Raw genomic sequence first — 12,845 nt, forward strand, 5'->3', positions numbered from 1 at the left:
TTTTCATCCTCACCTTCTTCTACTGCATGAGAGATTCTCTCTCTTTTGGGGATGTGGGCTTCTCTAGAAACCCTTATTTCACTTGGTCGTGCCCACATGTGCCATCTTCAATGAGTTTTGATAGACCAGTGGAACCTTGTTCAGGATCTTTTAGATGCCCCTCTTACTCTCTCCTTTCCTTACAGACCAGTTTTGCCTGGTGCTTGGATTGGGACAACACCACTGTTGGTGTTTCTCTTCTCTCTCCTCATCCAGAATGTCACCTTTTATGGATGCTTCTTTTTCCGGTTGGGGGCATACCTTGACACTCGGGAGGTTTCGGGATGTTGGACTCTCTCTGAGTCCTCTCTCCATATCAATCTCTTGGAACTTCTTGCTGTTCATCGAGCCTTACTTCATTTTCTGCAGGATCTTCAGGACTGGTTGGTAATAGTCCAGTTCAACAATTCTACGGTGGTCTTGTACATCACCAGGCAAAGGTGAACTCATCAAGAGGCCTGTGTTTTCAAACATTGGATCTTCTGTACTGGGCCCACAGCCATCACATCACTTTGTTGGCATGTCATATTCCGGGTGCCCTGAATCTGGTTGTGGATCAGTTATCCAATCCCAACAATATTCTTCCTACAGAATTATTTTTGAATCCTCACATTTTTTGGTGCTTGTGTACCAGATTTGGACTTTGCCACTCATCCCAATACACATTTTCCCTGATTTTGGTCTCCTGTTCCTCATCCTTTGGCAGGAGCAGTTGATGTTCTCAGTCAGGATTGGACAGGTTGGTACCTATATATGTATTCACCTATTTGTCTCCTCCTAAGGGTCCTTGCCATAATTCAGACCACTTCATTTTGTGTTCTGTTGGTGGCTCCATATTGGTCAACTCAAACATGGTTTCCTCTGTTGTACTGGCTTTTGGTGTCACCCCCTTCCCCTCCTTTATCTCCAACATTCTTTTGTCATCTGTCTGTTACAATGGACAGATATCTTCACATGTGGCTTTTGTCCAGTCCCTCACCAGAAGGGCCAGACTTTCTCGATGGGTAGCTTCCTTTGTTTCCTATCCAGTTCATCCTTACTCCATGGCAATTTAACAACATAAATGGCACATGTACCACTGTTAGTCTGTCAGACAGGGTTATTATCCTTCCTGCCTTACTGTTCCACACGTAATGTCCTTTTTGACAGGGGCCTTTCAGTTTCCTGTGTTGCAGGCTATTGGGCGATGTTATCTGCCATGTTTAGGTTTACCAAATTTGCTTGTGTTTTCTAGTCATCAGTCTTATCCCTGTTGCTTCATTTCTTCTGATTGGAACTTCAATGTAGTTCTCCATTTGAACCTATGTCTTCATGTCTGTTATATCACCTTTTCTCGAAGTCCCTGTTTTTGCTGATGTTGATGTGTGGACATTGTCATTCCGATGTGTTTGCAATTGATGTTTGCTGCCTTTTGTTTTATAAGTCCAATGTTTTCTTCTTTCCTGGATATTCTTTTATGTCAAAAACTTTGGCTGCCTAAGAGGGTAATTCTACCTTTTACATCTAATTCCCTTAGCTCCATATCCTATCTTTATGACTGCTTCGATCCCAACCATCTCCTTTGTTAGGGTCATGGCTTTTCGATGGTATATGACATGCGCTGCTACCTTCTGTGATCCCCGAGTCCATTTATTTATTCCATGGGAACTTAACCTCTCCTGTGATCTTTCTCCCATTGCTCTTATAGGTTGGATTCGCCTGGCGTATTCTTCCCTTTCTCTTTATGATTGTCAACGTTTTCAGATTTGGATGATGCACTCTGTCAGTGTGATTACTCTGCTTTTCAATATGGGGTAATCCAGTCACCCATTGCACTGTCTCTGGTGCTGCAGTCCTCCTGTCTGCCAGATGCTGGTTCCTGGGGATATGGTGTTAGTTGGAGCCGGATCAGCCACATAAGTCCTCACATGGTTGATGGGTACCCTCCTTCTACCATGGACTGTATGATAAATTCCTAATGCCGCTAGATTTTTGACTGGAGATGCAAACCCGCAATGCCCTCTCTCTTCCTACTGTCCTCTAGATTTCGGTTCTCAGTGAAGGTTGGAGCTGGACAAGACACATGAATTTCTGTAGGTGTAAGGTCAGTACTCTCCTTCTACTGAGGACTGGATGAAGAATTCCCAATGCTGCCAGGCTTTGGACTGGAGATGAACATCCACATGGGCCCTCCACCTTCCTACCATTGGCTGGATGTCAGTTCCCAGTGGATCCAGTGTTGATTGTGTCAGAGATGTTACGATAGGGGTAGTGTCATACTCCTATTTTTGGAGGGTTGCTGCACAATCAAATACATGTTAGTATGCAGATATCTCACGTTAACACATGTGAGGGTAAGTGTGAGTATCGAGGCTAATGGGGAGCAAAAGTTTGTGCCAATAAAGGCCAGTATAAATCGAGAAATCTTTTTGTGAGAAGCGATATCTATCAGAAATATATTTTCAGTTTAAAAAAATGTTAACTTTTCTCTATCAAATACAAAGATAATGCTCTCTTTCAGCTATCACCTACATGCCTGTTGGAAGTTCACCACCTGTTAGGTATTTGGTGACAGTGCATAAGAATGCTCGAGTCCAGCAGCTTCGAGAAGTGCTACTCTCCATGATCCAACAAGATGGTCATGCACTTGATGATGTAATTCTAGCTGAAGTGTTTGATAACCACATCTCCCGTATATTAGTAAGTTGTTATTGTTATAGACTTATTTTTATACCAATTTTAACTTCAAGTATTTTTTTTCAGAATATATTTTTATCTTTTGTCTGGAAGTAGTGTCATAAAAAAAAGTAAGTAGATTCCTTTTGTTTTTTCAGCTTGTAAGTTTTTATAAAAAAAAACATTAGAAATATAATTATTATTTTGTGTAGAAGAGGAAGAAGAATAAAATAAGAGAAATAGCTGTTGCTAAAGTATCTGTTTGAAGTTCATTTTAATATTAAAGTATTATTTATGTCCAATTTTAATGACAGTTTGACATCTTTTTAGTGCTATTAAATGTTTTCTTTGCTTTTCTTGGCTCAACTACAATTTTCATTCTTACAGATACACATAACTAAGATCTCTCATTCAGATGGCTGAGTCACTCCAGTTGTAAGGAATGTATGCTAATATACCTCAGTTTCATCTTATCAAAGAAGAGTACTTATGAGAATTAATGTGAACCATAAATCATTACTTGTAACATTCATACTTTTTGTAGAAAAAAGTAGAAAACCCATACAGAATATAAAGTGGCCTAAGCCTTATACTGTTGCAGTGAAACGGCTTGATGTATTGAAAATCCAAGTGCATCATTATGAGAGTTAGTGAATCATCATTATTTGTCAGTTTCCTAATTTTCTGCTAAACAGAAATTTTGTGAAGCTTTTCAACTATTTCTGTTATTGGGGCTGCAATAGTTAAGCAGTGTTTTAATAATATAATACATTTAGTCTTAAGAAAATATTTGAAATTTCAGAAACTCTAGAGCCTTTTATAAAAAATTAAAACAATTATAACTGAGGTTAGAAAATTAAGAAAATGTAAAGTAAACACTTATTGTAACAAGTAGGATATATTTGCAACTGAATTTGAGCCAAAGAAACATACTTTTTTTAAAATATTTTTTTCCTATGTTTATTTTAATTTCAAAAATAGTACAGTAGAGCTAAGTATGTATGTAATTATTGTTTTATTAGAAAAAATGTGTTTTTAGGAACAATTATGTATCCATACCAATGTCATTTTGTGAAATATACCATTTTTGAAATAAAAGTTACCTCAGGAATCTTAAGATAAAGCTTATGCTTCATTAGTTCCAAATGAAATCTTTAATACTTTATTTGGAGTTCTGAATTTTTTCTTTAATTCATTCCTTAAGAGGTTTTTGTGTATAAACACTTTAAATATCCATTTTTTGTTTGATAATGGTTAAGTTAGTTGTGGAAAAATATGTACTGAGGAGTAACATGGTGAAAGATATTGAATTGTATTTACATGTTATGATTGTCTGTGAATTGTAAAAATGCACATGTTTTTAGGGAAAACTTTATGGAGGATCATTACATACCCTCTTTTCTTTATCTTTTAAGGAGGACAATATGTTGGTTCGGTATATCAATGATACTAACAGGATAGTATATGGTTTTCAATATGCATCTCCTCCAAAGATTACATCTCCAACAGAAGTTTGTAACCTAGAATTATTGCCTTTATCACATGGTACTTCTAATGATGCATGTTGCACAGTGGTTAATGCTCAAAGAAGTGATGATCTTGAACCTGATAAAGGTGGGGGTGATGATGGGTCAAATGAATATGATAGTGCAAGGAAAGGAGAGTGTAATGAAGTCAACAGTGAAAAGTTTAATGAAAATCAAGTGGACAAGCAGACAAATGAAAATAGCCAGAAATTGAAACAGTGGTCTTCTTGTACTATCTGTTTAGAAGAAATGGCCGATAGTGACCTGATGACTCATCCTTCTTGTCAGTGTATCTTGTGTCACAACTGTATAGAGGTAAAGTTTATAAATTTTAGTTTTTTCCCTTCATAACTGCATTAAACTAAGGCATTTTTGATAAGTTAGCTTTGATATCACAACATCCATAAATAAATCATTTGTAAAAACTAAATGAAAACTGTTATGGCAGTAACAGAAACCTTAATTCTGTTATAATAAAACCAACATACAAATGTGACAATGATCATAGTTCACAAAAGAAATACAAAATACATCATCTAAGCATCATCAGTTTAGAATTATTAATTTCTACACAATAAACTAGTTTATTAAACCACCAATGACAAAGTGTATTTTTTTTTTACAAACTAACCAAATTATTAATAAAGTTATAGTTTTTAATGCTTAAACAAGCATGATCACCTGTACTGTTATATTTAAGAAAGTTATAGTCTGGCAAACCAGGGTTTGCAATAGTACTGGTGGTACCAGATTGCCGGTATCAGTACCTATACTCAAGCATCTCTAATCATGTGACTTGAGCAGATGGAAATTCAACTATTCTGCCTTGTGTGTTCTCATGATAATTTTTTCACATCAAACCAAATTGTCAAGTATCTGTAACCACATGTGGTATGATGACTATGGCAATGAATCAGTTGAAATCGGCTTTCTATTGGTTATAAATTTAATGGGAGTTGACCCTCAGAAAAATCTATTAGCAAATTGTAAATTAGAGCATGTCAGAGGTAGGCATGGAAAGTGGTTTCTGAATTTTCATTGATTGCTCTTTAGCCCCATAAGATTGAAGAATATAAAAATATACCTTCAGAATATCAATGATGAAATTATGAAGAATATTTTGTGTTACATTTTGTAGTTTTCTAAGGGGTGGACGAAAAAATCCAGAAGAGGAGACAGTTCAAGAACAAATATCCAAATTCTCATACTAGGGGAATTTGAGCTTGTTTTTGAATATTCCTTTATACAATTAAGAACTTAAAACTTATATAATATTCAAATTTGATTTACTATCTATGGTTTGATGTCCAGTTTGTTTGTATACCATGATAGTTAAGCAGTTTGACCTACCAGCATGCTAAGGGTTAATCATGCATGCACCTACCTGACATGCAATCAGTCATATAAGCACATTCACGTTCTCTTCCAGAGCTTGAGTCACCATTTTCCCATATTTCATGCTATTGCCAGTTTTCACAGTGAGATTCGCTTTATCGACTGAAGTATGAACTCAAAACTACCACATCAAACATTTATAATTTTGTGAAAAGCAAAACTAGAATACCAGAGGAGGCATTCAGTTAAAACTCCAAAGATGGGACATGTGATAACAGATATTATTCTCAACATACGATATACTACAAGCTAGTACTACCGGTACTGATACCAACTGCAAACCCTGTGGCAAACATTAAATGCTTATGTTTATCATGCTATGTCATTTATTAACATTATTTAGAAAGTTGATGATGAAGAAACACAGCCTTTTCTAGAATTACATTTTCTCTACATACATTTCATGAAATGGGCTAGGAACTCCAGAAACCAATTAAAATTAATGCAGTCCTCCAAATTTCAAAAAGCAATTGATTTATTATCCAAACTACTTTATCTTTAGATAGTCTTAAATCCCACAATGATTATTAAATTCCAACTTTTGGTTCTGCTCTTAGTACAAATACCATGGCCCCTCAAATTGCCAGTATCAGTTTATGGGTGAATTTCAAGGCCACTTTTATAGAAATGTGCTGTATAATCACACATTTGGAAAAATATTTGATAAAGTTTTCCTTATTTGGACTGTTAGTGCTAGATTACTTCAAGATATTTACTTCATACAATATTCTGTTACTTTCCATAAATTTAGTTTACTGCTATCTCAACAGATAAATGTTATTGAAGTCCCTGAATGTTTGCTTAACTGATTTATGTAGAAACTCCAATCTGCCAGACTGCATACAATGAAAAACTATGACATCAAACTCTGTGTAAAAAAACTGCACTAATAAAAAACCTTAAAATATGCACAGAGAAGCTTTAAAAATTTTGAAAAGATTAAAATTAAGAAGTTAAAAATAACATTCAGAAGAAAACTACCTTTAAAGTTTAACTGTAAAGACCATGTATGTTCAGCAGATATTTTCTTGTAGCTACCTAATATCTAAAACCCCAGGGGCATCTGGTCACTTGGTAGATATGTGGAATCTTGTTCTATTCCTCACTCAGTACAATGCTAGTGTAATTGACATTTGGTGGGCTTTAATGTACAAATTGTTGAAGAAGGTCCCAGCAGTAGTCTAGACCAGAATTTCTTGTTTGTTAGCCCATGACCAGTACAGTTTATTATTCAGAGTAGTCCACAATTCTAAATTTGAAATACAGAATATTATACTGTTTTGAGGACAAGTCCAATGTTTCCTCAGACAACCCCCAAAATGATTGTATTCAATGATGTGTGGTTATCACATAAAAAAAAAGCAAAAGCAGATGTACATTTTCACAACAAAACATGTTAAAACGACATGTAATCTGTGTCCTACATTCTTTTTAGTTGTTACTTCTTTACTTTTTTTATGTAGTAGTAAAACACTTGCATACCAATTGTTATCTGAATATAAATAGATAATTAACACAGTGTTGGAAAGTTAGTTCAAAGTAAATGTATATATATATATGTAGTTGTATACGTGTAACCTTAAGAGATGTATACGATTTAATTGAAATAATTCACAACTGTTTTCTTGTCTTAGATTTCTTGCAGACATTATGGCGGAGACTCACTAATATGTCCAGTAAGTATGCAAGGTGATAAGCTCTGTTATGTGAATTTGTGTGGATGTACATAGGTATAGATAATTAAAAATATATGCACTAGCCTGAAAAGTACATTTTCCAAATGGTTCATGACAATTTTTGTTTCCAGCTTACGATTGTGTTCTATGGTTTTGCATTAAGAATAAATATAAAGTTCATAGTTAATTCAAAAGAAAATATATTTTTCTGGAACTTTATTTAAACTTACTTTCCAAAACCTAATAAAGTTCTATGCTGGATCAGAGCTGGGTGATTTAATTGATCACCTATTAGTAGCAATTAAATTGATTAGTCATGTAAACTAATTAATTATTTTCAATTATGGTTAAATCAATTATCATGAAATTAGTGTTTCCAGTTGCTACTAATTTTGATTATTCCAACTATTCAAGTAATCCAAATTTTGCTATGATTTTTTGTTTGTTACTGAGCTGTTCAGCATTAGCCTTATAAATTGTTGTTGTGGTTTTTTTACTTGAAGTTTGTTCAGCTTTGGTGATTTGGGGGAGGGATCTCATAATTCACAGATCTCAGGTTTGATTTCCATTGCCAACAAACTTATTCACTCCATTTTTGTTATGGCAAAGCTACTAAGGCTAGCTGCCACTGTCACAATTTTGAACTGCTGAGCAGAAGGAAAACAACTGGCTGGCAGCATCTGCTGCTAACTTTTTCTTTTTGAGTTGCTGATTAGAGGAAAGGCAACAGGCTGGCATCACCTGATTAATTGGTTAACAAATACCACTAATTGCCCAGATGTTCTATAAAAACTGAGATTTGAATTCAGCTCTATATTTTAAATACTTGAAAATATATCCCATTTCCTATCACTTGAAAAACATAAAAAATATATTTGTAATAGCGTGGAGAAAATGTTCCGTATAATTTGGAACAAACTCTCATTCACTTATTTATTTTATCCAATATAAATCTAAAAACCTGTTTAGCACTTACTGCCCCGTGTTGTTACTGTGGATTGTTTATAAATAATCCTGTATATATTCTGTTTGTTTCTTCTAGTACCAATGGCATGCAAAGTCTGCCAAGACAAGTTGCACCATTACATATGAAATATTGAAAGAAAATTTAAATCTGTAAACACTTCTTTCAAAAAAGTACTTATATTTGTACTTAGTACGTGAAAAAAGTTCCATATGCTGTTAATTTCTAAAACACGGAGTATGTGTTTGATTTATTTATGATTTTATATATGTCCCTTGGATCTAACTCTTTTTTTTGTCATAAAAAAAAATAATACTTTGAAGGAGACAAAGCTCATTTAAAGTTTGTACATTTATTTTAGGAGCTGATGTATCATACAGTAATTTGTAGATAATTTATATTGCAGGATATGTAGCAGAATTTTGTAAGAATATTAAATGTGAACAGAGAAGAGTTAGACATAATAGTGACAGAGCATTGGTATGTTAGGTCTAGCTTTTGTAATGAACAAGCTAAAATGTAATTCAAATATGTCTTAATTTGATTTATTTAAATGTAGAAAATTTCATAATTATTGAAAAGAAATTTATTATGTACTTTGTTTCAATACCAAAGTACAAATTTTAATGAACATCTATGGCACTGAATTAAATGCATGCAGGCTCATTGGATAATTTTGACAGTTTCATAATTTTTAATGAATACTTGCCTCTTCAATCGGGTAAAGTAAAATACAAGAAAAATATGTTTATCTAGATGAAATAAAGTAGAACATAAATGAAAATAATGATTTTACTAATTTGTTTAGGAGTTTTTCTATTTGGTTACAATAGAGAGACAGTGCTAAAAAAATCTAAACTTTCAGTGTATTAGTCAATGAGACAACAAAAACCAAAATAATAAAACAAAACTTAAAACTACAAAGTACTACTTTGAACAAAAAGAACAATAAAAAGTTGAAACTTAATAACTGCTCAATTATTTCTTTAGTTTTTTTTTTATTTAATGCTGAACAAATCAGCAGTTGGTGTTTTAAGTTAATATGTCCATGCACTGTTAATGTCTGTTTTCTACAGAAACAAGCATCATGTAAACTATGAAATGTGTAGCATCGACTATAAAAAATTGGACATTTTTAAATCTCTGTATACAAATTTGTTTTCTATATTTTGAGAAAGAGTTTATAAAATGTGATGTGTGTTGTCCAAAATTCATTAAAAATTCTTATGAGTTAGAAGTAGATGCACAAAAATTGCTCAGCATTTTTTTCTTATAGTATTGTACAAATGTTTAGAATCATATTATGCTTCGCTTGATTAGACATCATAGTTTGAGTGAAACATCATCTTTTTTGGTGGAGTACCAAAGTAGATATCTCAGCTTGAGTGAAATGTCTTCTCTCGGTGGATCATTTTAATTTTGGACATTTTATTCTTATATGATACTCAATAGAGAATAACAGTATCACTTTTTTAATTGAACAATAGTATAATTTTCTCAAATGTTTGAATTGCTATTTTTTTATTTAATAGTTTCATTTTTTGCATTTTTGTTTAAATTTATTATCTGCAGGTTTGTAGTGTACCTGTAAAACCAGAAGAAGAATTTGTTCCTAACAGTATAGCTTCTGACTATAAATACAAAGTTAGGTGAGTTGTAAAAGTTGATTCAAAGAATGCATTTGTGGGATTTCTTTGTAGTTTTTAAGTAAAAATTAGCCTTTGTGACTAATTAATTGATTTCCTTATTTGTAGGTAATAACACTGCTCTAGGTTCTGATATGATTGATAAATGACTTTGAAATTGGAGAGATAGATTAAAATATGAAAAATAAAGCATAATATGTTCAGAACACAAAAAGAAAAAGGTGCAATTTATCTGGGTAGTATTAAGCTTACATCTGATAAAATCAGTGTATGTGTTAATTGTGTCTTAATAACTTAGTTGTCATCAATGATTCCTAGTTGTAACAAATGTAAAAATAATAAACTTACAACCTGTATTACCAGGAAGAGAGATTTTTTACTAAGTTAGAATATCTGTGTAGAATTTGATTTTTTTAAACTGTACTTTGGAAATGAAATTCTTTCCATATTAAGTCACGAAAGACAATAGTTTTATCAGCCAATTGCATACTTCACTGCTTTGCGAGTTCCATACACAGATGAAATAAATGATGTTTCATTGTGTGATTCCCCCCCCTCCCCCTCCTTCAGGTGGATTCCTTTACATGGTGAGGGGACCTTCCAGGGAGGGTTCTGTATCTTCAGTTTACCTCCCTGGGGTTCTGAACATCCACCCACATGTTTATCATGTGTGGATGTGAAGGGGAGGAGAGGACCCAGATGGTTAATGGATGTCATTGATGGGTTTCTTTATGTCAGTTGCACTTTAACACCACGTTGGCCTTGAATTCCAATAGATGGGTGATCTTGGGGTGGCTTCTCCAGGGTCAGTCGACTGGTCCTGTTGGGCTAGGGTCAACCAAGTACTAGTGTTTGACATTATCAATGGGTGTTGTGGACATTGTTTCTTCATACTGGTATTTGGGTATAGTGCCCAAGAAACCCTGGTGTTTCTACAGTGCTCTGCTTTAGCATTGTAGTTCATCCCCTTGTAGGACTCCATGATGGGTGGCATCAGTGGGCACTGAAGTGTCTATTTCATATGGATCCTGTACCCAGTGACCCAAAAAACACAGTGATTGGAAAGTGCCCATATTTGGAAGACTCTGAACAGCAGTCTTCACCCCATTCTGCATCTTTACCTCATTTTTTCATCATGAAATCTTTATCAAACAAACCTTTAGGGCATATATCTCCCTTTTTTATTCAGAAGGGTTTAGAGGGGCTTTCTGGCTCTTCAAAGTTAGTGAAGAAGCTAAGTTCTGGGGGACATCTTGGTGGAAACATCTACACCAAAACACAGTGAAATCCACCTGAATTTGAATGCCATTGCTATTGAGGTGACTCCACATGCTACTCTGAATTCCTTCTGCGGAGCGATTGTTGAGAGGGATTTATGAAACATTCCCGAGTGAGAGAACCTCACTGGTTTTCAAGCCAAGAAGTTTCTGCTGTACAACATATCTCCACTCGTAAAGAAGGAATTATGCTGCCTACCATTGTTTTGTATTGACATTTACATCACCTCATCTGTCAAAGCAGGTTATCTGAACTGTAAGGTATAGCCTTATATTCCTAACTCTCTCAGGTGTTTCCAGTGTTAGCGGTTTAGACATTCAAAGGCATCTTGTCATGGTTCTCTGTCGTGTGCTTGTTGTGGTGGCAATAAATATTTAACTACTATGAACAACATTTCTTACCCTGAAGCTCAGAAGTTGTTACCTGTTCCATCTCAGACACATTATGCTGCTCTCTGCTCCACTGTTACAGTGGGAGTGCAGACAGATCTTTCTGTGCCTCCATCAGAGTCTTTCTCACACTATGTGAAGAGTCTTTTGCCCTCCATGGTTGCATGAATTGACAAGTCAATGTTGACTCCTGTCTGTGTCCCCACCATTGCTTCCAGAGACTGCTCAGGTCCATCTCCTTTTGCCCCAAGGAGTAGAACCATTATTCAGTCATGCCCTCATTCACTGGAGTCTCCTTCTTCCGACAGAGATCTGTTCAATTAACTCGGGCAAGTTCTATTGAGGTTGAAGGACCTCATTCTTCTAAAGAAAAATGTTGTGGTCACAAACAGAAGGGTTCTCTTCCACCTAAATAAAAATGGCCACTTTAATACAGTGGAACTGTAGAGGTTTCATTTCAAGCCTTGATTGATTCCTATCATCCTGTGTGTCTCTCCTTACAAGAAACATACTGAAATCTGCTGATACTGTCACCTTTCGGCAGTTTTCTTTATACTGAAATGACAGGTTGTGTGTTGGAATGGTTCATGGAGGTGTGGCACTGCTGACTGACCAGCACGTACCCAACTTGTTCGTACCACTCAATACATCCTCCGAGGCTGTAGCAATCTGTATCTCCATGGGGCATACCATCAGTGTTTGTTCTCTCTACCTGTCATCAGGAGAAACCTTAATGCTCTCATAGAACAGTTGCTGTCTCCCTTTTTCTTCTTGGAAGACTTTAATGGACACAATCCAATTTGGGGTGGTGCTGATATTAATGGGAAAGGTTGTTCTGTGAAGCGTATGCTCTCAGATCACAACCTTTCTCTATTCAATACTGTTTCTTTTACCTATTTTCATGCACCCTGTCAGTATTTTACTGCTATTGATCTATCTATCTTTTTCCATTCAGTTTTTCTCATTTTTCTTGGACAGTTGACAGTGACCCATGGGGCAGTGATAATTCTCCCATCATTTTGAGGGAGATTGGCCATTGTCGATGCCACCTGTTTCACGATGGAAGTTTGAGCATGTTGACTGAACTCTTCTTCACCACTATCTTGGAACTAGATCCTGCTGTCATTAGTCTTCCATCTATTAACTCTTCCAAACGGGTCGGTTGATTTGACCGAGTCACGTGACCTTCTGTACTCTTTTAAAGTTGACATAAATTTAATACTTAAACTATATATATATATTGGGTATATCTTCATGAAATTTTGCAGTCTGTCAGT

At 35.0% G+C, this 12,845-nt stretch overlaps 1 protein-coding gene across 5 annotated transcripts in view; it reads left to right on the forward strand.

Moving 5' to 3' along the window:
- LOC106470595 overlaps window positions 1–12,845 on the forward strand; it is an 81,353-nt gene that overhangs the window by 46,714 nt on the left and 21,794 nt on the right. For all 5 annotated transcript variants that reach the window (XM_022399209.1, XM_013931158.2, XM_022399212.1 and 2 more), the window contains exons 8-11: window positions 2,540–2,718; window positions 4,110–4,535; window positions 7,250–7,291; window positions 9,828–9,904. In XM_022399209.1, coding sequence (XP_022254917.1) covers window positions 2,540–2,718; window positions 4,110–4,535; window positions 7,250–7,291; window positions 9,828–9,904 — 724 coding nt within the window. The remainder of the gene's footprint in view (window positions 1–2,539; window positions 2,719–4,109; window positions 4,536–7,249; window positions 7,292–9,827; window positions 9,905–12,845) is intronic.

The sequence above is a fragment of the Limulus polyphemus genome, unplaced genomic scaffold (assembly GCF_000517525.1).
Source record: "Limulus polyphemus unplaced genomic scaffold, Limulus_polyphemus-2.1.2 Scaffold4106, whole genome shotgun sequence".
NCBI lineage: Eukaryota > Metazoa > Arthropoda > Merostomata > Xiphosura > Limulidae > Limulus > Limulus polyphemus.